The 25589-nt window shown below is 48.3% G+C and overlaps 2 protein-coding genes across 3 annotated transcripts; both read left to right on the top strand.

The window, feature by feature from the left end:
• The first annotated feature begins 5714 nt into the window (after positions 1-5714).
• LOC116891373 (X-linked lymphocyte-regulated protein 3A-like) lies at positions 5715-13384 on the top strand. 2 transcript variants are annotated; one of them, XM_032892374.1, is made up of 7 exons: positions 5715-5808; positions 6726-6795; positions 7472-7506; positions 8712-8829; positions 9669-9768; positions 11111-11209; positions 13307-13384. In XM_032892374.1, exons 1-7 carry the CDS (start codon positions 5715-5717, stop codon positions 13382-13384), a joined length of 594 nt encoding a protein of 197 aa, XP_032748265.1. The 2 variants fall into 2 exon arrangements, with proteins under 2 accessions (XP_032748265.1, XP_032748264.1); XM_032892373.1 differs by having other exon boundaries at positions 5715-5823.
• Positions 13385-23504: 10120 nt separating this feature from the next.
• On the top strand, positions 23505-25251 carry LOC116891372 (40-kDa huntingtin-associated protein). The gene has a single exon (XM_032892372.1). The coding sequence runs from the start codon at positions 23551-23553 to the stop codon at positions 24694-24696; it is 1146 nt and encodes a 381-aa protein (XP_032748263.1). The 5' UTR covers positions 23505-23550; the 3' UTR covers positions 24697-25251.
• The last annotated feature ends 338 nt before the right edge of the window (positions 25252-25589 follow it).

Here is a 25589-nt window from a genome sequence, read left to right as displayed (position 1 = left end):
ACCTTTTAAAAAGTTTGAAAGAAGTTTAAAATCTCCCAAATGTGTTTTGTAACATTAAAGTAAAGTTCCCTTTAAGAGTAAGGACAGAGCAGAACCATAATTTTTAGAAGGCAAAGCAATCCAAGCACAATTAATTTCTGGATCAAGGTGACCCATCAGTGTCCCCTGTAATGTGTTTCCTCCACAGCCAATTCTCTTTTAGGCTCAGGTGATAATGGGAAGATGTCAATGTGAATCCCCCAGTAAGGTTTGAGATAAATTACTTGGTTGTATAGTTTTTCATCTGAGATGGGCTGTGCCCGTCAGTCAGTATGTGCATACCATAGAGGACCACTGACAATTGTTTCTGCTCTAGGGACAGACCAAGGGAAAAATCATTTAAAAAGATCCAAACAAAGAACCAAGAAAACTCTTGAGTTTTCAGCCAGCTGGGTTTTTTTTTTCCGGGGGGGGGGGGGGGTTGTTTTGTTTTGTTTTTTGGTTTTTTGTTTGTTTGTTTGTTTGTTTGTTTTTTGAGCTATGTAATCTCAAGCTGCAACTTCAGCAGCAAAACTCTGGCCAATATTCTTGTGATTCAGGTTTTGAAGTTGTGTGGCCCTTAGCTGGAAATCAGCTAAGCAGCAAGTAGGCACACTCTGCTCATATCTACCCAGGAGCTTTATCTTGGTGACTTGCTGCCATCCATGCCCGGCCTGGGGGAGGGGCCCACCCTGTGGTTTCCAGCCATTCACTTCAGCTGTCAACTTTGGTACCCCTGCCACAGGACAAGTCACCTTTTTCCTGAGATGCAGGGCATGGCCCTGGTGGGCACAGCACCATGCCCTTGAGCTTGCTGGACAGGACCCTTCTCCTCCCTGCCCACACCTTTTGCAGTTTTCTTGCACTGCCTGGTTGACAGAAAGAGACTTACCAGCCTCTCCTGTTGGAGCTGCCCCAACCTCTTCTCCTCCCCACTCAGGAAAGTAGACCAAGAGAGCATGACACGTGTAGGGTGGTGGAAGTGTGCCACCAGGGCCCTGTGTAGAGTCTTGTGAGCCAAAGAACAGTGAGACTCTGTCTCAGGCCTGTAGCCTGTGGCAGCTGGAGGTATGTCCCGCTGAAACATCCTGCTGTCTGAACTGTGGGAAAACAAGAAAAAATGGTTAAAATAGTGATCTGACTTTGGGGCACTCCAACCCCGGTGGGGTGGACATCGATAGGAAGTGCATGGAATTCATGGCCCCTTGGCTGAGTCATGAGTTAGAGGGATTGGCCGAGTTATCCCTGAGATTAATGGGTGTCTTCTCCACTTGGACTGGGAAAGAGGTAGCCAAGGGGTTAAAATGCATTATTCCCTTCTGCATTTTTTCTGGGGTGCTGGAGAGCTCAGGACTCCTGGGGGCAGGGAGTGGCATGAAGAGGCATGGGAGGCCATGAGCTGGCATGTCACTTGCGTTGTCTACCCTTGTAACAGATTAGTGTAGAGCTGTTGTGCTGCTGGGGCCTGGGCTGGGGAAGCAGATGGGGCTGAGGCCCTCCTCGGTGAGTTTCATTATAAGAGATTTAAAGAGGACCCATATTTCCATAAGCTGAGGGCTTTTGTCCTCTGTGATCAGATATTTCCCATGGTAGAAAAGTAAAGCGCTGGTCACTGAAGAACATTCCCTGCATCCTCCTACCTGTCACAGGCTCCTGCAACGTACTAGAGGCAGCATGGTGCAGGTTTAAGAGTTCAATCAGCTGGGGTAGGGGATTTGGCTCAGTGGTGAGCACTTGCCTAGCAAAGCGCAAGGCCCTGGGTTGGGTCCCCAGCTCGGAAAAAAAAAAAAAAAAAGTTCAGTCAGCCATTTGAAAAAAGCCAGGTTGGGGCCTATCTGGGGCAGTGGGAAAATTCCCACCACAAACCTCTGAGCACAAGGACCCCTCTCTTCCAGGAAGAAAAAAAGCTGGTTTAGTTCCTGGAACAGGTACAAGCCAAACTGTCACACCAAGCTACCTGTGCCTTTGATCTGAGCCCCCCACCCGCACCCCCCTGCCGGCCTCGAGTGTCTTGAACAGTACACTGATCCAGATCTGAAAGTTGTTTCACTCCACCAAATGCACAGAGTACCCTGCCTAGTTACCATTGTTTGAATTCTGCACCAATTGTTTGCAAGGTTTATAACTCTCTGTTAGAGTCTGCTGTCTTAGTCTCCCCCTTGAAGTGGGAGGATCCCAACATGTTGGAATTAAACTCCTCTTGCTTTTATATCGATCGAGAGTCCATGAGTCTCATTCAAGTCTCCTGGAAGAGGTTCAACTTGGACCTAACACCATCATAGGTGTGTTTGCTGGTTGCTGTGTTAGCCGGTTTTTAATTTTTCAGGAGAAATGGATAGCAGGTTTTTGCCAGTGCCTAGGCAGGCCACCAGGGTTCAGGCAGAGATTTAAGGGACCTTTGTGGAATTTCCTCTACTGCTTCACCTGTGTGATGCTTTGTATGAGATGTGTCCCACTGACTCGGAGTTTTCCTGGATCCACTGTTTTGTAGATGTTACGATGCCCTCCCTGGCTGTAGAAATCTCCCAATACTGTCTTGCTCTCATCACCCCACTGCTATGAGTCAGTCACACCCTAGGAAAGGATGCACGTCTTTGGAAAGGCTGGGACCAAGTTGCTGTGACTGCTCTGTGAAGGGAAGGATGCGCACACTGGCTCAGAGGTGTAGTAAGTTTGGGTCACCTAGGTGAACAACTGGGTGAAAGGGCATCCTCAGCTCAGCTGAGTTAAGAAGAGAGTAATGCTTGGACCACAGCCCTTCGGAGAGGATGGTGGGGATCCCAAGGAGACTTGCCCAAGAGGGCCTGTGTTGTAATAAGCCTGAGTCTGCCTTTAGTTTGAGACTGGACTAAGACCCACCCACTCCACCCCCCCCCCGGAGGGTCAGAGAAGAGGTTCGAGAAAAAGAGGGCTTGGGATGTCTGAGCCAGACACTGCAGTTGAGGTAGGGGCTCATGGGATCCGAGATCTGACTACTGTGTACTGTTTAGGGCCAGACTGAACACCCGAGGCCTCTGAGATACAGCCAAGGGCATACCGCAACACCAGTGCCAACTAAAGAGGAAAGTACACTGAACCCTCCAGTCATGCCATGTGCAACTGCGGCACCCAAGTGTACTTGTGTGAATGATAGGTTTTCCTAGCCCTAGAGCATCTCCAGAATGCTGTTCGTACATACGTATAGGATCGCCTCACCCCTTGGGCATGCATATCCCATCACCTCTCCAGCTCAAACGGACCTCTCTGTGACACACATTCAGGCTTCTTTCTGTTGCAGCCAATCTGAGATAAAACATAAGGACAAAGGCAAAGCAGGCTGCGGCTGTGTCCCAATGAACTCCCAGGCGGCAGGCCATCCCTCAACAGGAAAGCAAATGAGCGGCTGAGGCAAGCTGGACCCCCTTGAGGCATCGCAGAGTGGTGGTAGCCAGTGCATGTGCCTGTGGCATATCAACCAATCAGAGGTCGTTATATCTGGACGAGGTCCAGACGAAGGCAGATCGACCTGTGTGAGTGGAAGAAGGCTGTGTTGCGGACTCGAGGAGCCTAGGTGGGTGACGGTTTTGCAGGGGACGTTCAGTGGTGGGCCTCCAGGGCTGGGTTAGAGGTACCAGGACAGACTGAAGGCCTTGTTGTCGTGGGACGAGATTTGGGGGAATGTTCCGTTGGATGGGTTTGAGGGGAACGTTCCATGGTGGGGCTCCAGTGGTGGATTAGAGGCGCCAGGACAAACTGAAGGCCGGGTTGTCATGCGATGGGTTTTAGGGGCACGTTGCATGTGGGGCCTCAGGGGTGGGTTAGAGCACCAGGACAGATTGAAGTCCTTGTCATTGTGGCATGAGTTTTACATTTTTTTGGGGGGGTTGGTGGTGACATTCTGTGGAATAGGTTTGGGAGGGACATTTGTGGTGGGCCTCCAGGGTGGGTTAGAGTTACCAGGACGGACTGGAAGCACTTATCATCCTGGGACAGTGTGATCACGGGCGTGGTCCTGGAAAACCTGTGAGTGACATCAAAGCTTTATTTCACTTTCCTGGGGACTGCAAGAGGGCCTAGGGCTGAGAATGAGAAGGGGTGTGATGAGGGCAACAGGACCATAGAGAGGGGGATGGCGCCGGGAGAGGGAGTAGGCACCTTTACACATTTCTGACAGGTTTGGGTTTTTTTTTTGTTTTCCATATTCTTGGTTTCCTTTGTTGTTGTTTCTTTTTTTGGTTGTTTTGTTTTGTTTTGGATCTGACTGGTCCACCTGGATCCTCCTGTGCTGCTTCCATGAGCAATATCTGTCCAGGAGAGTTAGTCTGAAGTGGATGGGGAACCCTGGGCACTCTGCACAAACACATGTGCAACAACAGGGCCCAAGCTGGGAATGGGTGGCTGATGGACAGGCCTCACACCTTTGGGAGTACCTGTAGGCAGCCTCAGGCATAGTAGTGTCCCTGGTAATCAGAGACCCTTTCTGGAATGTGGGGCCTCTAACTGAGGGGCGGGCAGAAGGAGCTTCTCAGAGGAATGTATTGAATTGTGGTCACCTGGATGAGTGATAGGGTGTTAGCAGAGTCAGTCTTGAGTCTCTGATGGTGAGAAAACACAGTCAGCCTGGGGCCTCGGGCCATCGTGGAACATAGTGTGATCTTGAGGCAGAAGGCACTAGGTCTATCTGTGATGAGAAGTTTGGAAGATTTCCCACCTGGAAGTAAAATAGACCAGTGAGGGCAGTGGATGAAAGGGGGTCCAGGTGGGTGGCAAGTTTGAAGAGAGTTGGCTGTGACAGCAAAAGTAGAGAAACAGAAGTAGTGACCTTCCATGGCTCTGTGAATCTGTTTGAGGTCCCTCAGTGGACCTCTGGTTCCTGCTTATATCGCCGTGAGCCTTGCCTCCCTCAACATAAATGCCTGTCTGAAGGGACTGGTCAGGTCTGGTCCCCTTCAACAAAGGCAACATCTGTATCCAAGTCCCACAAGTACTAGTTGAAGCCACTTAACCCTGGGTGTACATGCCTTCCCAGCCAGTCTGAGAGACGTGCACTGGGAGGTGGTGCCTACTTAGGTATGCCCAGCCACGCTCTGAGACTAAGGAGGCTCCAAGGCCAGAAGAGTACCCTGGGTGGATGATTGGCTATTGGGGAACTCGGTGTGAGGCTGTCCAGTTAGGACAGGGTTCAGAGGAGCCTTGGCTCATGTGTGGTAGGCAGTGGGATCACAAAAGAGGCAGGTCCAAGGCAAACTGGTGGAGTCATACCAGGAGCTTCACTTTCCAAATGATACTGCACAAGGCCACAGAGGGCAAGGCGAGGGAGCAGTCGTGGGCAGTCATGGGGTGGCGTGGATTGTGAGGGCTAAATGGGACAACGTGTGAGCTGTAAGACATAGCCTCGGGGACTGAGTAGGACCTCAGTGAGTTGGAGTTCCCAACCAGATGCCAGCAGTAGGTGCATTGTTTTACAGGGGTTGCAAAAGCAGGAAAGGGTACTGATCTTGAGAGGAAGTGGGTTGGGGAGCTCCAGGTCCAGATAGAGGAACGGGGCAGGTCAGGACATTGGTGACATGCTCTTGCCCTCAGTTTGATCCAGCACAAGTGCCAGGACACCCAGCCACACCCTGTGGAGTCCTGGTCCTTTCTCCCCTTGCCATCTTGCAATTCTGCCCAGCATCTCTACTTCCAGGAGTGCTGTCTAACCCAAGAAGCTTCTAGCCATGTCAAGCAGTGAAAGGAAAGCCACTGCCAGTGTCGACAGGCACCCAACGGTGGTCCCAAATCTCTCTTCAGATGACAGCCAGGACCCACCAGGTGCAATTGCTGCAGGTAAAAAGCAGAAAAGAAACAGAACAAAACCACATCATGACAAAACACAAGCAAACCAGAGGGGCTGCTCGAGGGATGTGTCTACCCCCAGGAGACATCCCTGGTGCATGGAGATTGCTTTCTTGCAATAGTGGGAGGTTTCAGATGCTATGAACTGTTGCTCAAGCTTCTTGTGGCTTAAGCTTCCCCCACCTGAAATTGCGACCTCACATGAAACCTGCAAGTCTCATAAGACAGTTCTTTCCAGGCAATATGCAGTATGCCTCTCTGGGAACACATGTGTCACATGTCGAAGGCGTGTGCAGCAGGTGCCGGCACCAGCTGATCTAGACTCAAGCCTAATAAATTTCATGTGTGTCTGTTTATGTGCGTGTGCCTCTGTCTACCCGTCTAACACATTCTCCCTCCTTCCCTTTCTTCTTCCCTCCCTCCCTCAAGCTCTCTTTCCTCCCCCCCTCTCCTCAGTCTCCCTGTCTCTTTGTCTCCCTGTCTCTCTCTGTCTTCCTCTCTCTGTCTTCCCTCTCTCTCTGTCTTCCCCCTCCCTCCCTCCCCTCCCTCTCTCTCTCTCTCTCTCTCTCTCTCTCTCTCTCTCTCTCTCTCTCTCTCTGACAGGCCCACACACACACACACACACACACACACACAATGTATGTTTGTATGTATGCATGCTTCTGTGTGCCCCCGCTCTCACACTCACTTACTCTGTGCTTGTGTGTGTATATATGTGGTTTGTTTGGGCCTCTGCATGGCTTCTTTCAAAAGGGTAAGATATCATTGGTGGCTATGGGCCCTAGAAACCCCACAGTGAGTCTATTTTCCACGGGAGGTGATGGGAGCAGCACACTTTGTCTCAAAATAGCTTTCCTCTTCGAAAATAGTTTTCCTCTTTGTCTTTAATACAGCCAACAAAGAAGTCCCTGTTGCCGGTAGGGAGGAAACTATTGCCTCTGGAACAGAAAGGCAACAGGACAGGTGACCACATTTCATTTTTTCATCCACTCATAAAATGCATTTAGAAAAGTCAGGCTGGAAAGATGGTTCAGTGAAAGAGTGCTCAGTGTACAAACACAGGAATCTGAGGTTACATCCTCAACCCCCACAGAAAAAGCTACACATGACCCCACTTAACACCTTTGAACCCCAGAATTGAGGGCTGAGGTGTGGCAGAGAAGTTCTTTCTTGATGCCAACCTAACAAAAATAGATTGAGAGATAAACAAACAAACAAACAAACAAATGCAGTAGTGGGTTAGGTGTGTGAATCACAGGAATGCGCTGGGTGCATTGAGCTTAAAGGCCCCAACACATTGATCCTGCAGTCCATCAGATGTTCAGTGTGTTACAGAATCAAAATCGCATGCCGCCAGCAAACTACAAGTCCTGTCACAGAACGTGTCTGACAGGAGTAAGGTGGAGATGGTTAGAGGAGGATACCCCACCCACCCACCCACCCACACAAACACACTTCTACCTCTGATGGCGGCACACGTGTACACTTGCACCTCTCTAGAAATCTACAAGAGTCAACGTCCACTCTTGAACCGAGAACCTTATATAGGCTGTGTGGCACATTCCACTTCCTCTGCTCACTCTGCAAAGGTGGCCTTTTGTATACGTTGAAGTAAAGAGTTAATGTGATTTCTTTTCAGGAAGAAAAAACAGGATTTGTTCCAAGAATTAGAAGGTATGTTCTAGGAGACATTCGAATTTGAGAGAAAATTGAGCGAAGAAGTACAAGGCGAGATAGTTGTCACCTGGCAGAGAGGAGGAGCGTGTTTACTGCCTTGCTCTCGAACACTCAGTGTCAAAATAGTATTTATTAGTCGTCGAAGTCTCTGCTTCACGGTAATTGTCCATATGAAGATCATGGCACCTGCCGTGTGACTATTCTTACCTTCTCTCTGTGAGATATTTAAAAGTGGGAAGAAATTATGTGTTTTTGAATCACACGAGTGATGCATCTGCTTTTAATACCACATTTTACTTCACTCGTTTGTATTCTCGTCTAGGTCTTTTTTTGTTTGCTGGGGAGAGTGGGGTTGCTAGTAGAGGCCAATCCTTGTTAAATAGCTGCCCACGATTTATCGCGGCAAAAAGACAGCACATGAAGTGGAAAACTGAAGTCAGTACTGTTAGCCTGTGGCTATAGCATGATCGGTTGAATCCTTCTTTAAATCGCTGTCAGAGGTTAGTCCGTGAACTGTTGGACAAAAACTACAAACTGAGAACCAGCAGGGAGGTCTGTGGGATTTTCCAATGGAGAGTTACATGTAGAAACTCTTCAGGACTCAGGATAGGGATGTAGTGGGGTGGAGGACACTTGCCTCAGATGTTCAAGCCTCTGGGTTCCAACCCCAATACCACAGACTTTTCCATGAGTCAGTTTTCCTTTAAATGATTCAGGATGTCTACCTCGTCAAATTGGTCCAAAAGCATCAATGCCCACAATCTTTATCAGTATTTTTCATCTCACTGTGCGCTGATCTCTGGGCCTTGAGAGATTTTTATGAGGGGCCACATCTGTGCTTTGCACCAAGTAGCCCAACAGTCCCTCCTAATGTGTCCTCCAACTGGAGCACACTTAGTACATTGATAAAATCCATCCTCTATGAGTGCCGTCTAGTAAAGAAATTACACCGTGACTTGATACCCTTTTTTGTAAGTTTTGTCAAGTTCTCTGCGTTATGTTTTGTATGTAATATCTGGACACTGAAATCCACCTACCCAGTTTCCCGTTAAGATCGGAGCCACTGAAATTCTTGGCTGAAAGAGAGGAGGCAGATAACCTCTGCATGGACAGATCTTTTCCGTCTATTGATAACAAGTGTCTTTCCAATACCGGTGAGGGTCTTTTGCAGTAATGCCTACAAGATCATGTTCCTTTTACAGAGCCGATTCAGAAAGTTCTTCAGGAAAACAGAGAAAGATTCTTGAGGATCGTGGCATCGTCTTTCCTTACCATGGAGGTCAAAGTTAAGGACATTCTAAAAACCCAGTGTGAACAGAGGTAAGGTCTTGGCACTTTGATCCCAGAGCTGTTGACAGTTGGTTTGTGGGCACGATGAAGGGGGAATAGCCAGTGAGTGGCCCCACAAGGTAGAAATTTTGCCAGCAAGTGTATTTGCCTTGGGTTTGCTGTAGAACCATCTTGGTTTTTTGCCTGATAGCTTCTTGTGGCAACCGAAAGCAACTGTGTTTCCTAAGAATGAATTAGAATGTTTTGACACTGTTTTGACACGGGGCAGTTGAATCTGTGTACCAGTAAGGAAGGTGTGTGCATTGTGTCAAAGTGCTGGGTGCATTGACCTTGAAACCCCAAAACATACATCCTGCAGTCCATGATATCATCTCTTCGGTGTGAAATGAGATGACAATCTCTCGCCTCCAATGTTGCAGAGATTTCAGGAGCAGCATTCACCATACAGGTGTACCAGAACCCTCACTGGGACAGTGAGGAAGAGTGGGTAGGTGTCCACAGAGCTCTGTGATTTTCGTAGGTGTGCATCCTCATTGGACCAATCTCCATAAAAGGAACAAATAAAGCAGAAGTTGTGCGCTTCAGAGGCAAATACTTGTGGAATGTTAGTAAAACGATGTTTCTTCTTCCTGAGAATTCCTACACAATGAGAGTTGTGAAGTGACTTCTATCCTGGCCAAGGCAGAACACATACTGTTAATGTGATATGAAATAATCCTCCTCGTTTTCCATTTCCCCATCAGAATGTTTTAGATGCTCTTTCCCAGTCCTCCATCGGTAGCTTGAGTGAGGACAAGTCAGCCGTGCCTTGAATGCGCTTTCTTCATTTCGAGAAAGGATAACACAGTGTCCACTGTTGTCCTTTACAGGCAGAAACTTTATCAGGACTATTCTCTTCAGGTTACAAATTTGAGTAAGAAGCTAACCACGGATGCAAACCAAGTCAAGAAGCATGCCGAAAAACTCTGCGTGAGTATCAGGCTTAGCTTTGAAGGAGTCCATTGTGTCAGCATCAGAGGTAGCAGCAGAGGTTTCCTGCCGCAGGACATGAGCTCAGGGAGACAAGGAGGGTGGTGGATGTGGTGAGGAGAGATGGGCCTTCCTCCCTGACTTGTTTCTTTTCCCTGTGGAGAGATGACGAGGAGGGTGATGATGGGTGAGGAGCCAGGTTGGTGGGGACATCTGGGGATGAGCAGGTAGCATCTGCTGCAGAGTGCAGGGGAAGGTATGGGATTGTGTCCTGAGCGGGGAGCCTTCAGGATCCCCAAGGTGCAGATGCCAAACAGTGGGAGGGCCCCAAGTAGCCTTCTGACACAGGGATCAGGGATGCAGAGGACCCATGTGGTGTGGCTGTGGCTGTGGCTGTGGCTGTGGCTGTGGCTGTGGCTGTGGCAGGGCAGATGGAGACTTAGGTGTCAGTGGTTGGAGTTCAGCCCAGCCCTGTCCCCAGAGGAGAAGAGGGAAAAGGTTGCCATGCAGTGATGGACCTGCGATGGTGACTGAGTCACCTTTTCCCTGGAGGTGAGAATGGGGTTTTGGGGACAGGTGCTGGACTCTGTGGTGCCTCTGGGGTTCTTTCTTCCTGCTGGAGGATGGAGCTGCCTTCTGGAGATTCTGACTTCCAGAGGTGGGGAAGCAGAGGCTGGAGTACTGAGGGAGATGGAGATGCTGTCCGGTCCAGGTCAAGTCAGGAGCATGGACTCTGGAATCCCACCAATTGGATCGCAGTCACGGTCCTGTTACTTGGTAGTTATGCTAACTCAGAAGAACAATTTACACTCGGGCCTCGGTTTCTTCAGAGTGGAAGGAGAGGATAAAGTCCCCATCTCACAGAATTCTTTGAACAGTTTCTTTTAGATGTGCATTCATGTATTGGTCCAGGGCAGTATCTGAAGTAAGTTTTCTAGAATATAACCCTGTTAGCATGGCACTGTGTGCAAATGCAGTGGGTTCCTACCTGGTGGAGTGACGTATGATGGGGACAACTCAAGGTAGGTTCTAAAAACCCAAGAGAGTCCGCAGATTTGGAGGCCTCCTATAGGTAGGTTTTCAAGTCTTCAGGAACTGAAGCTATGTGTTGAGTACTGTTAAGTAGACAAACTTCCCAATACATGAATGAGCTTCACATTATGAAGGTTATTTTTCTACTATTAGGTTAGTGTTGTAAATGTGGTCACTGTTTTAATTGAAAAAAATGGTGCATGTATTACACCATCTGTTTTGCATAAATATAATACACCATTGCGTTGTTTCTCTAAGGTTTCCCCTACCCCTGACTTGTTCTGACATCTTGTACTGTCTTTGTTTGTAGAATATGTTTATGGAGCAACAGAAGTTTATTCATGAATCTCTCACTCTGCAGAAGAACAGAATGGAGGAATTTAAGGCACTGTGTGAAGAATACTTGGAGGTCTGTTGAACATTCTTCAAAGCAACCCACACAAGGGGACACTGGCTATTCCGGTATTCTTTCTGTGCTTCGGATAGCACCTTAGAAAAGTGACCTGCAAACACCTTCCAGCATTTTCCTCGTGCTCCGTGTCAACCTAAGTACAAAGTCAGTTTGTAATTTTAGGATTCCCTCATGGTTAGGAGAAACATTCGAAGCAGGACTTGCTGCCTTGGTAATTTCATCTGGAGCTGTTGATATTGTACAGGCAGGGCATTTATGCTCCTGCGACCATCCCATCTTGCCTCCCAGTGCATTTTTCCCTTGTGTATGTATGTGCACACATGCACACACGTGTACCTGTCTCTGCATAGGTGTGTAAAGGTTGGAGGTCAACTCTTTATGGATACTGTTCATCCTAACCTTGTTTCCTTTAGCTTTTTGTTTATTTGTTTTTAATTTTGAGACAGGATCTTACTGTGTAGCTCTGGCTGTCCTGGAACTCACTAGGTAGGCCAGTCTGGATCCAAACTCACAGAGATCCGCCTGCCTGCCAGCCTCTCTCCTGAGTGCTGCTGGGATGGCAGGTGTGCACCACTGTGCCGGACTCCGTCATTTCCTTTGGTAACAGGATGACTCACTGGACCCCGATCTCTCCACTATGCCTAGGCTGGCTGTTCACAAGGTCCTAAGGCTTGGCCTATCCTGCATCAGTAGGTGTGTCACCATGCCTGACGTTTAACATGTGTGCTGAAGAGCTAAGGTTGACTTTTTATGCTTGTGGAGCAGGCTCCTTGCCTACCGCTGCATTCTTGCCCCTTGAGAAACACTTTTACACACTGAAGCTGTCTTCCCAGACCCTCGTGATCTGTTTTAAGCAGAACAGTGGCAAGAATGTTTGCACTTACTTAACTTACTCCATCCTCTTATATTTTCCTTCATTGTTGGACTGAAACATGGCTTCAGATGGCCAATTATACCCATAAGACAGCTCCCGGGTGTGGTAGCACTCAGTGAGAAAGTAAGTGGAAGTCAGAGAGATTGTGATTTGAGGATTACCCTCCATCATCGTCTCTGTAAGTTCTTCCTAGGCGCGTTGATTGACCTCTGCCATCTTCAGGTTTGCAGCTCTTCTAGAAAACAGTTAAACACTGTACTTCTGCTTTTGTTCAGACTCAGTGTGAATTGTCTTGTTCATGTTTCATTTAGAATTTTGTTCATCCAGAGTAATTCAGATGATCCCAAACACCCGAGTTCACGGAATTCTTCCTTGCTTTCTTGTGATTCTCTCTGAAAACAAATCCCCACCCTTGGCACACACATGCGTGCACTTACACACTCACTCACTCACACACACACACACAAAGGGGGAGAGAGAGAGAGAGAGAGAGGGAGGGAGGGAGGGAGGGAGGGGGGGGGAGGGGGGGGGGGGGAGAGAGGGAGGGAGAGGCGCGAGTGTCTGTTCCTGCTGAAATATCAGTCTTCAAGTACTCAGTGGCCTAGAAACTTGCTCACCGATTCCAACTTTAAGCTCTCTGAGTTGGTCCATTTTCTGTGGTCACTGTATCTTGATACTATGGAAGAGGTCCTGCAAAGTTTTATTCCTCCACAGGATTTAGCAAAACCGTTTTAGGTGGAGTGTGCTATTTCACTCAGTGCTAAAGGGAACGTGGAGTGGAAAGGTTGAGTTTTAAGTTCTGGTGCACTGGTGCACAGTGGTCACAGTACAGGACAAGGTATTCCATCTTGCACAGAAGTGGGTGAGTGGCAGTGAATAGGCTCACGCCTCATGTTCTCTGTTTTCATTTGGCTTCCTTGCCTTTCATTTGTGCTGTGCAGGGAGAGGCATCCCAGGCTCTCGGGCACGGTAGGCAGGCAGGCACCTTTGGCCTGGGCCACCTCTACAGCTAATCCCTCAGGATTTGAACATTTAGCAGTGGGTCGAGGAGTGGCAAGTCTGTGTCACGTTGTTGGGTGTTTTGATCTTCATGTTGTCCAGGGTGTATGCCCGTGTCAGAGTCATATGTCTTTGATCACATCTGCCCCTTTTAAATGGTGGTGTTCGCATTTGTAAGGCAAGATGACCAGGGCTGATTTCCACATGTCTTTTTGCTTCAGAAATTTGAGGTGCTGAGGGATTCTCAGGCAAATTCCATTGCTGAAGAGCTGAGATGTCTCATAGCCACCTTGAAGTAAAACTTCTGATGATGCATGTAAGTACCGAGCCTTTCACATAGAAAATGGAAGTAAGTCCAACCCTGAGTGCTGTTTATTTCACACCCATTTAACATTTTCTCTTCTTAACAGAGCCAGCAAGAGACTGCTGCCGCCCCAAAGTCTCTCCTGGATATATTATTCTCGTAATACTTTGGAGGACAAAAGTCAATATGAGCGGAGAAGAAATAAGCTGGGTAAAGCTACTTGTGGTGTTTGCAGTTTTGGCGACTAGATCTCCCGTGTTCTCCCCCTGTTCCTGAAGATGCCTCTTTCTGTTCAAACCCAAATGTACCCAAGGATTTGTGTGGCAGCAGTACAAATACGTCTGTAGGAAGCTCCAACCCCGGGGTAGAAACAACAGGCCTTCCCTGTTAGCATCGGAATTAAGGGTTGGCACTCATTGGCATTGATATAGCGCATTATCATAGGTGAGCATCATTTTCCCAAACTAGAAGGCACACACGTGGGCCATCCATGTCCTGTCCAGATAAACAATTAAAGAAGATGCAGTCTTTTTTTTTTTTTTACACTCTGCTCTTAAATGTGTTAGTGATGCAGCCTATGGAATGACCTTAAGCCTCCAAAGGTAGTGTGCTGTTTAAAAGTAAATTAGTAGGGTTGGGGTTTTAGCTCAGTGGTAGAGCACTTGCCTAGCAAGCGCAAGGCCCTGGGTTCAGTCCTCAGCTCCCCCCCCCCAAAAAAAAGTAAATTAGTACAATTCATCACACCTCCCGAGATTGATGTGAGTAACGTGGTGTGCATCTGTAGAAATGTTATTTGAAGACAACATTTATGAGGTCTTCCAGTTAAATGTGTCTCTGTCCCATTAAGAGGTGATTCTTAACTCGAATAGAGCTTGACTCGCCATGGTTTATTAAATTCCTCCCTTGTATGGATAGTAGGACCTGAGAATGTTTTGTTTTGTTTGAAATTTATTGCGCATGTAGAGTACTTGATCATCAGGGATATATCAGGTCTCCTGTACAGTTAAATCTCATGTCCTGTGACTTCCTGTATGTATACCCTGGGAGATCTTTACTTGGCAACATTTGATTTAATAAACATGAAATCGTTTCAGACTCGTTGGGATGAATCATTTAATCACATTCTCTTTCTGACGTTCCTGAAGTTTCACCCCTTCTCAGACAGAAAGGGCCCCATGCCCTGTGGAGGTGGTGTGTTGTCGCCTGCGTTAATGCATGGGGCCAGGTGTAGTCCAGGCCACTTTTTCTCACTGTGCCCTGTTGTGTAGAAAGGAGACAGTGTTCAGCTTCTCCCATTTTCTACAAGTGGAATTGCATTCCTCCACAGTGAATGAGGGCTTCCCTGCTGGATCACTTTACTGTCTAAAATTTGCATTATCCAAAAAGAACTTCCCCCCTTTGTGCAAAGTGTCAGTGAGCCCAGAGAATTATTTCTTTAATCATATTATTATATAATGTCCTATTACTTCCAGCTTTGAGTGTCTCCTACTCGAAATATTGTACCTATCCTTACCAGGCGTGGATAGTCTCCATAGTGTTTTCCCAGTGTTGAATTTTCTTCCTCCCTCTCTCTCTCTCTCTCTCTCTCTCTCTCTCTCTCTCTCTCTCTCTCTCTCTCTCTTTCTCTCTCTCTCTCTCTCTCTCTCCCCACACACACACGCCCCCTCTGTCTCTCACACACACACGCCCCCTCTGTGTGTGTGTGTGTGTGTGTGTGTGTGTGTGTGTATACCTATTCCTTTTTGTGTGTGTTGCACACATGACCCTCTGCATGTTGTGGCCAGAGTTACTTCTGATGTCTAGTTTATTTTATGAATCTCGGTCTCCTTGTGAACGTGGAGCTCAGCCCTGGGCTATCGTGTTAGGTCATTGGGTTCCAGGGATCCACCTGTCTCTGCCCCGTAATGCGGCTGTAACACACACTCACTGCTGTGCTGAGAGTTTTCTTTAAACTTTTATTTTGGTTATTTTTTTTATGTGGATCTGTATGTCTGTCTGTCTGTCTGTCTGTCTGTCTGTCTCTCATGCATTCAGATGGCCACAGAGGGGTGACAGACCCCTAGAGGTAGAGCTGTTGTGGGCCACCTGATGGGTTCAGGAATTTGAACTCGGGTCTTCTGCAAGAGCAGCAAGTGCTCTTAACCTCTGACCCAGGTCTAAAGCCCCTGTTCTGAGGTCTGAAAAGGCTTTCTGGGGATGTGAACTCATGCTTGTTCAGCAAGCATTTTACCAGCTGACCCATGTCTCCCTAGCCACATGTTCCTTTCTTAGACGTTTGAGCTCAGATATATTTGCTGCTGCTGCTGCTGCTGCTGCTGCTGCTGCTGCTGCTGCTGCTGCTGCTGCTGCTGCTGTTGTCGTTTCCCCCCCTTTCATCCTCGTGCTCCTCCTCCTTCTTCCTTCTCCTTTTTCTCCTTCCTTCTTCTTCCGTGTCCACACTGATGATATATACCGAACACATTCTGTGACCCTTACTATTCCACTGTACAGCATCTAAATGTGTAGATGTGTGTCTGTCTGCCCCGGTACACTGCAATTCCTGTAACAATGTCACAACTCCTATGACAGTGTCCCACTCTGCTGGCAGCACCAAGGTAGTTCACCCACAGATCTCCAGGGAAATTGGGGATATTAAGCAAGCGGGGATGTCTTTTCAATGGAAAAGATGTAAAAACCTGTCCTTGTTTCATGTAAGCTAGAGAGTGGAAGTCCTAAAAGAGCCTGGTGGTCTGAGTTATCTGTTGGGCCTCCACATCTCCCACAGCCAGGACCGGAGATACCTGATTGTCTAAATGACCCTTACACTACCTGCAGAGGCACAGGCTCCCCCAAGCTGCCAGAACCCGGACAGGAGATACATAATAGCACAAATGGCCTCTAAGCTATCTGTATGGCTCAGAGAGCAGGCCAGATCCTTCCTGAGGCCCTTAAGCTAGGACAGGTAGCCTCTCCCCAGAACCCCTGTTCTTAGAAGAAGTGGCATGACCCCTGGGTTGCTTTCTGGTGGAATTATGCTTCCCTGTGCACCGGGGATTGTGGTACACCTGGAAACTCTTTTCCTGCTCATAGCGACTCTAAATATACTGGAAAATAATGCCCCTGTCATCAGAGCTCCCCGAAGTTTGATCTCAGCTGACAACGTTGACCTTGACCATGTTTTTCTTCTCACCTCTTTGCGGAGCATTTCGTCGTCCAGGGGCTGGGCAGGGAGGGGGACACGTCTGTGTGCTGTACAAAGCAGTCACATTCATATCCACAGGTGACGTCACAGGCTGTAGGTGACGGGCATGTGAGTTGGTGAGTTCCACAGCTCACAAACGGCAGAAACATATTTACTCAGTCTTGAGGGTGAGTTGCCAGGGTGCTGGTCTGGTTGGGACACAGCTGAAAGTCATCCCCATGTAGTGACAGCACATCTGTCCTGCCGCACAGCGTGGACCATAAGAAGAAGGGCTACAGCACTTGGCCTTGGGGAGGATGCAGACCAGGGATGTCCTCTTTTACTCCTCCACAGAAGTAGGCTTTCAGGGAAATGATGCAGGAGTGGAGATGCTTGCACAAAGGCAGAGTGTCTGTGTTAGAGGGGAACTATCACTTCTCACTGAGCTCTCTTCTGTGCCTGTTGGACGTGCCCAGCAACACTGGCATGGAGCTTCTCATGCAGAACCCTAAGTGAAGCTTCCCGGGAAACATGAAATCACTGGAGTCGGCAGTGAGGAAGTGTCAACTCTGCCCTTGTAAGTGACCTGAGATTTAAAACGGGAATGGGTTCCCTGCATTTTTTATGGAAACACAATTGGATTCTTTCTGGTTCATCCGAAATACACTTCAACCCCACAGGTTGTTAAGGCTTCTAACTAACCCCTAACATTTCCAGTCCGTGTGCCTACAAAAAACATCGCCGTCACATGTCAAACCAGAGGTGAAGTCTTCCTCTAGGACAGGGGCATTCTGAGTGTGGGAAGTGATGGACAAAGGGAACACTGGCCCGTAGAAAGTTGGCAGAACATCAGCTCTGTTGCCCTGCAGTCTTGCCTTTTTCCTATGCACTAAGGCTGTGGGGTGTGAGTCAGCTAAGTTTGTGCAGATTGGTGGGGCAACACATTGTCTGCTTCTTGTATGGTGGGTGGCTTCTTTTCCAGAGGACAACTGGATGACCTGAGCCCCCTGGGCACCAACTTTGTTTGAAACCCTGAGGACCATAGGAAAGTGGCAAATAAAATCAAATTTACCTATTTATGAAATGTTTGGTGTGTGTAATTTGATAACGGCAGAAGCCACTGTTTATGCAATAACTAGCAATTTATATAGTTTTTGACCATCTTTCAGTTCACAATATGTATGTACCCCATTCTTCATGAAGAACAAATTCACCCGTGTTTTCGTTATACCGAGTGGCTAACGATACTGTGTTGGCAAGATATTCAGGTCTCTCGTTGGTGGTTTTCAAATCATCCAATGAATGCACGTGTTTTTTTAATACCGGTTAGAAGAAAATTGCCTATTAAATGACAGTATCTGAAATGACATTAGCAGGTTAGTGGTGCTGAGGAATACAAGGACTTGATCGTGGCCACATTGTCGATTAGTTTCATTTTAGTATTCATTTTCTGTTGACCCTGTCTGTGTGTAAGTACGTGCAGGTGCATTTGGATTCCTGTGGGTGGCACAGGAGGGCCTTGCATTTCCCGGGAATTGTAGTTGCAGGTGAATGTGAACCACATGAAGTGGGTGCTGAGAACTGCACTCAGGTCTCCCGCAAGGTTTGTAAGCACTCTTAATCACAGAGCCATCTCCCCTTTCCCAGACTACCACCCCTTTTGTAAAAAATGGACTTAGCTTTGGTAAGCCTTCAGTTCTCTCTGAATTTTCATTACACACTTTTCTTTCTGTATTTGTCAAGTGTATTTTAGGATCCTTTTCAACAATTTCAGATTGTTCAGCACAATTTGCTTACAGAATTACAGAACTTTTACAAAATTTATAAAACTGCCACATGGTTACATTTTTTGAAAAGTAAGTGTAAATTCCTGAAGATTGTTATAAAGAGGTTTTACAGTGTGATTGAGAAATATCTATGCGCTTATGTTATTTGTCAACACACAAAAGAAGCACGTTTAGACAACCTATTGTGGATAGGAGAGAAGGAAATATTTGTGTTTCAAACATTTGGCTCACATCTCCAACCTATTCTCATATGGCCAGTGTGTGTGTGTGATATAAATTATATCGGTACATCGCCATGGGATTCTTGTGGTTGTTGAGATCTAGCTTGACAATGAGATAGGTCCTCTTATCTCAGACTTAAGCATGTTTATGTCAAGTGTCATCTGAGACCCTTTCTTTAGACAGGCTGACCCCCTGCCTTTGTGGCAGGGAAAAGGGAGAACAACAAACAGCAAAGAATGTTTAAAGGAACACATTCTTAAGATAGCCTGAAGGAGAATGATTTCCAACAAAGGTTACTATTGTTACAATAGTTGACCCCATGCTATAAAAATGCTTGGTGTATATAAGAAGCTGGAAACTGGTGTGTGAAGAAGTTGTTCTGCCCGGGACTGGAACTGCAGCCCACTTCACTAGGTCTTTCCAGTCATTACTGCTGGGTGTTTCAAATGCCCAATTTGACGACTTTTGTTCCCTTAATAAGACTACCTCAGTCTTTTTGGCTAAAGGTTGTAAGTTCCTCATTTGATGATGCTTTGCTGTCTGCCTCTTCTATGTATGTGCTGCATTATGTCATATACTGTTTTACTTTTGCTTACAATATACATAATGAATGTACTCATTTGAAACCAAGAGTACATATGTGATGTATGGCTGTCTATAGGAAAGGTCATTTAAAAGAGGAATTGGTATACTGGCTCTTTTCAGAGGGAGGAGGGAAGGAGGGAGGGAGGGAGGGTGGGAAGGGAAGGGAAGGGAGAGGAGAGAGAGAGATCCAGTTGTTTAAAGTTTTAAACTTAATGATTTATAGACTTCTTTTGTGTATGTGTGTTTTGCTGGGAAATGATCTCAGGTCCTCTGCAAGAGCAACAAGTGCTCCTAACCAGTAAGCTTTCTCTCAAGCCTCCAAGGATGCTTTTAAATGGTAGGTTTTCATTCGCACACACACACACACACACACACACACACACACACACACACACACACAGAGAGAGAGAGAGAGAGAGAGAGAGAGAGAGAGTCAGACAGACAGACAGACAGACCTACCTACCCACCCATTGTTTTTTGGTTCAAGACGAGAGTAGAAAATTAACACGTCCTTTACTTGCTCAGTATGTTTGATTTTTGGATCACTAAACAGCAATGGGTTGCTTTTCTTAGAATTTGGAGGACAAGACCCAAGCGTTTCCCACCATGAAAAACTAAGGAAAAGACAAGAGAATTTGTGAAATGAAAATTAGCTACTGTTGTGCATCTTGGCGATTCATTCTCAGGCACATAGATCTCTACTGGGTGGAAGTATATGATCCTAAACATATGAATTTAATAATGTACATTCCCCCCTTTTCAATGTTTACATGCTTCGTTCAAGTTCGGTTAATCATTTGGACTAATTGAGATAGTTCTAAATAAAGTAAAAGGAATTCCTTCCTCCCTTGTAAGAGCTCGGTATAAGTTGAAACACATGCATGCACAGTGGCTAATTTTGAGTGCCTTTGAGTAGTGCGTGTCCTGCTAAAATCCTTCATGAGACCTCTCTCAAAATCAGTGTGTCCATGCTTGCAGGTGCTCTTTTTCTGAAATCATCCCCAGTGTTCTCGTCATAATAGGACCCAGCCTGAAAGGAGGCTACAATTCCTGGGCTCCCTTCTCTGTGCTTTCCCCATTGCTCTGATAAAATACCCTAACGAAAGCAAGTTACAGAAGGATTTATTTGTCTCACAATTATAGTCTCCCATGTGGCAACTGCTTTGTATGGGGAGTTTGAAGTAGCCTCATCACACTGTGTACTCCGCCAGGAGAAAAGAGCAATGAATGCATTCCTGCTAGTGCTTGGTTCGCATCACCTGTCTAGGGAATGGTGTCACCCACAGTGGGCAAGAAGTATGCTGACATCACCTAACATAATCTAGAAAGCTGCCCCCACAGAGGCCGTCTCCCAGATAACTCTAACTTCTGTAAAAATGACAACCACCATAACAGTTCCCTTCCTCCACATCATGTCACTTCTGCTTTCAGTGTGTGCCTTGTTACCCTTCCTTTGCTACAGTTTTCCTTTCCTCCCACCCTGCAGGTGGGAGCATGGTCTCTCTGGAAGACCTGACCAGGATTTTATGCTTTCTTAAGCTTGTCCACTACTAGATAACCCCACTCCCACTTACTTTTCCTACTGAAATCATTCTGACAATATTCTTTTGTCAACTCGGTAGATCTCAAGCTCTCTTTTCTCCTAAGGAGACTGGGAAATCTTCCTGTTGTTCTAAAAAGGTGGAGGTCACCCAAGTGTGGACTAGCAGATGAGGGAATGAGTAAAATGACCTATGCATGCAGTGGACTATCATTCGAGTGTGGGAAGGGATGGAGGGATGGAGGAGGGATGGTTCAAGCTGCTATTTGGGAGAGCCATAAGAACCTTTTGTACCGTGGGTGAAACATCTTGAATCCAGATGCTAAGTGAAATGGACCAACACAAGTACACTCAAGAGCCACCGTTTACTGAGTGATTCCACCTACAGGGGCTGTCCAGCCCAGACAAGAGCTGATGTGGCAGAAAGCAGATTAGTGGCTGTGGGGCACTGGAGACCCAGAGAGCTGTAGCTCTCTGTGTGGCACTTGACCGGGATGCTTGGGGCTCTGAGGTTGAGCCTCCACACAAAAACAGGGGGAAACCCTCAGGCTCACCGTGGTGCCTGGTGTACTGCAGTGGGGGTACAAGGAGCATTCGGTTAATGGGTAGGGCCACTGAAAGAACCTTACAAGCCTAAAATTGTGACTTTCGCCATAGCACCACTGAGCTGCTTCCACCTTACGTCTCATTTCCTGGAGGAAGGCTCCTTCAGCAGTCCAAGAAGACAAGGGAGCCACAGTGCCCCTAGCCAGTGCTGTCCCAGAGCCCACACTCACACCCATGGGCTCTCCCTTATGCCCCCCCTCTCATTATCACTATCATAGTGGGAATGAGTACACAAGAGTGGGCTGTGACCATTTAGGGTACACAGCCAGGCACACAGGGGACGTTGGGCCTTGGGATCAGTGTTCTGGCCCACAGCCCAGCATGCCAGCTGAGCGAAGCCAGGTGGAGCCCAACATGCCCAGGACCAGGCAGAGCAGCCCTGGAGGGTTGGGTCGATGCTCCCGCTCCTCCAGAGCTGGGCTTACCTTCTCTGCGAGTCTGGCGTTAGCACCATCTTCAGCAGAGCGGCCATGTGCCGTGGCTGAGCGAAAAGGTACCCATCTTTCTGACAGCCATCCTGGAGTTCCTGACCCACGGGCTGCTGGAGCTGGCAGGCCAGGACACAATGCCAAGGCAGCCAGAGTCTCATCATCCAGGAGCTGCTGGACATGGCTCTCTACAGCAACGTGCTGCTCAGAGAACTCTTCCTTTCTCTAGTTTGTCACCATCTCCCAGTTAGCCCAGGCCCATAGTAGTCCTCATAGTTGTCCTCAGTGCTAGCTCCTGCTGCTGCTGCTGCTGCTGCTGCTGCTTCTGGTGCTGCTGCTGGTGGTGGTTCTGCTGCTGCTGCTGCTGCTGCTGCTGCTGCCATTGTTTGGCTCTGGGTTGCTGACCCGCCCATCTGCCAGCCCCATCTAATCATCGCACATCATTGATGAGTCCTTCCCACACAACCTTTCCCACAGATGGCCCTGCTTGGCTGGCCAGCATTGCCCCTTGCTTCTCCCACTTGTGTTCATATTAAAGCTTTAGTTTGAGGACCCCCATATGCTTTACTCTGCCCTTTCCTTTGGTCATGGGAAGGGGATGGGGGTGGGTGTGAGGCATGGGAAGGGGATAGGGTGGGTGTGAGTGTAGTGGTAGGGAGGAGGGGGAAGTGGGCCTAGTTGAAAAAACATGGTAGGGAGGAGGGCGTTAGTTAGGTGCTGAGGTGCAGGTCACCCACAGGCTGTTTGCTCCTAGCGTTTTTTGTTGGGAACGAGGTGGGAGTGGAAAGTGGTTCAAGGGGTTAGGTGGATGTAGTTGGAGGAACATGGATGGGAGGTTGGATAGGTGCTGGTGTGAGGGTAGCCCACATGCTGGGTTTCCAAGCTTTTCCTTTGGGCAAGAGGTGGGAGCAGGGGCCTCGGGAGGCTGGCCTAGTTGCAGGAACACAGTAGTAGTGTTGGGGTGTAGGTGTGAAGGCAGGCTGAATGAGGGTGTAAAGGGGATGATGGCCTCTTGTCCCTGAACTGGTCTGGGCCAACCTAGCCAGCTGCATCAGAAGATGGCTCTTCTCATAGGAGATGGTAGAGCAGAGGGCAAAGGTGGGCTTTGGTTGGGAATGCGGATGTGAGCTCAATCGTGCAGGTGAGGGCCAAGGTCATAAAAGCATCCAGAGGGTTGGGGATTTAGCTCAGTGGTAGAGCGCTTGCCTAGGGAAGCGCAAGGCCCTGGGTTGGGTCCCCTGCTCGAAAAAGAAAAAAAAAAAAAAAAAAAAAGAGAACTAAAAAAAAAAAAAAAAAAAAAAAAAAAGCATCACGAAGCTAGTTTTTGTCAGGATTGGTCCTCAGGTGTTCAGCAAAATTGCCAGGAGGCTCCCTTGGCAATGACTGAATGTAAGGTGTAAGCTAGCAATGGCTTCCACTGTGCCAGGGTCAGTACTAGCTGTCCATGCTGGTCTCATGCTTGTTGAAACAGTGAGGAGTGCAATTCTAAGCCTGGCAGCAAAGAAATCCTTTGCCTACTTGTCTGGCACCGTTCCTTGCCCGCCCCTCAGTGTGTGTCACTCACGCCCTGCCCCCGCAGATTTTATTTTTATAAGGTGCCGCTTGTGCTATGCATTTTCTTCCTTCACTAGCTTTTGTGGTCATCCGTTCTGGTCCTGCAATAACGCTCTTCGTATAACTTCAGCTAAGTCAGCGCGCTGTGGCGCCGGAGGCGGAAGTGGAGGTGATGAATTCTGATTCTTGCGTGAACTAGTCGCAGCGTAGCGATAGTCATAACTGTTCTCCTCAGCCCTCCCTCAACCGGAAGTAAGCCAGCGCGGCTAGCCGGTCAACATGGCGGCGGGCTCCGCGTCGTCTCTGGGCGGAGGCTCCTGGCCAGGCTCTGAGGCTGGGGACTTCTTGGCCCGCTACCGGCAGGTGTCCAACAAGCTCAAGAAGCGCTTCTTGCGGAAGCCGAACGTGGCCGAGGCCGGGGAGCAGTTCGCACAGCTGGCCCGGGAGCTGCGAGCTCAAGAGTGCCTGCCTTATGCCGCCTGGTGCCAGCTGGCTGTGGCACGCTGCCAGCAGGCGCTCTTCCATGGGCCCGGGGAAGCGCTGGCCCTTACAGAGGCGGCCCGACTTTTCCTGAGGCAGGAGTGCGATGCGCGCCAACGCCTGGGCTGTCCTGCGGCTTATGGGGAGCCTTTGCAGGCGGCCGCTAGCGCCCTTGGCGCCGCCGTGCGCCTGCACCTTGAGCTGGGCCAGCCAGCCGCTGCTGCCGCACTGTGCCTAGAACTGGCTGCCGCCCTTCGCGCTGTGGGCCAGCCAGCCGCTGCTGCAGGTCACTTTCAGCGTGCTGCCCAGCTGCACCTGCCCCTGATGCCACTGGCCGCGCTGCAGGCACTTGGTGATGCTGCCTCCTGCCAGTTGCTGGCGCGCGACTACACTGGCGCCCTGGCGGTTTTTACACGCATGCAACGCCTGGCACGGGAGCATGGGGGCCACCCGGTGCAGCAACCCGAGCTGCCGCAGCAGCTGCCTTCTGTGCCTCAGCCATCTCTGCCGGGACCCCAGCCGAGACCTGTCTTGGGCTCTACCTTGCCCCTGCCGCTGCCCCCGGACCACGCCCCAGGCTCTGTTACGCAGTCACCTGGTACACTCGGTGCCTTCGCTGACGTTCTTGTCAGGTGTGAGGTGTCCCGTGTATTGTTGCTGCTGCTCCTGCAACCACCGCCTGCCAAGCTGCTGCCTGAGCACGCCCAGACCCTGGAGAAGTACTCTTGGGAGGCTTTCGATGGCCATGGCCAGGATAGCAGCGGCCAGCTTCCAGAGGAGCTGTTTTTGTTATTGCAGTCCCTGGTCATGGCTGCCCACGAAAAGGATACTGAAGGCATCAAGAAGCTGCAGGTGGAGATGTGGCCACTGCTAACTGCTGAGCAGAATCACCTCCTCCACCTCGTTCTGCAAGAAACCATCTCTCCCTCGGGACAGGGGGTCTGATAAGTCACCTTCCTAACAACTTGCTTAATCTTTGGGGACAGGTGATGAAACATGTGGTCTAGCTTCTGGTTTTTGCTTCTTTGTTTTGTTTGATTTCTATTGTCACTGTGGTAATTTAGCTTTGTGTGCCTAGCTGGTTACTTAAATTAGTGCCCTCCAATTCCATCCATATTGCCTCAAATGGGGTAACTTCATCCTTAAGGCTGAAGGAAATTCCACTGTGTAATCTGCTTTCTTTACGCATTGGTCTGTAGTTGGATAATGTTGATTAATTTTCCTGGCTGTTCTAGGTACAGCTTCAATAAACATGGAAGGACAGAGGTTCCCTTGGCATATTGATCTCCTTTCCCTTTATTCCTGGTGGGGCTTGGCATCATCAAGAAGTATTTAGAAAAGATTAGAAATGTTTTGTCTTGAAAATTGTGAGAATTTGACAATTTAGGTATACTCCCTCTTGTAATACATTATTGTTTGGTTTCCATATAAACTAGCACAGCACTCTGGGGAGTGGGAAAAAGCACCAGATGACATTAAATTGATCTCTGTGTATCTGAACATTAGGACTGTATTGATAAGCAGAACTGGCATGTTCTGTCATACATTCCAGATTTATTTTACCTTCTGCACACTCTGCAAGCCTGGGTTCTTTCTGATGGGGTGACCAGAACCTTTCTCCTGAGTAGCGCGTGTGATCTTTTGGTGATTCTGCCTTTATTGGGTTGCAGCAAGTTTCTATTATCCAGAAGTCTTTGGCAAGCGATTAGTCAACGTCTTCGGAATAGGTTCCCTGTTTCTAAACCAGAGTACTGATTGCTCTCACTGTGTACCATAACACAATTGCCCCTGTACAATCAAGATCTGTGTTCACAGGCAATACCTAGAGTTCTATTCTG

This window comes from Rattus rattus, chromosome 2, assembly GCF_011064425.1.
Source record: "Rattus rattus isolate New Zealand chromosome 2, Rrattus_CSIRO_v1, whole genome shotgun sequence".
In the NCBI taxonomy this organism is placed as follows: Eukaryota; Metazoa; Chordata; class Mammalia; order Rodentia; family Muridae; genus Rattus; species Rattus rattus.
Note: the sequence above shows the minus strand (reverse complement) of the source record. Positions and strands in the feature narration are given on the sequence as shown.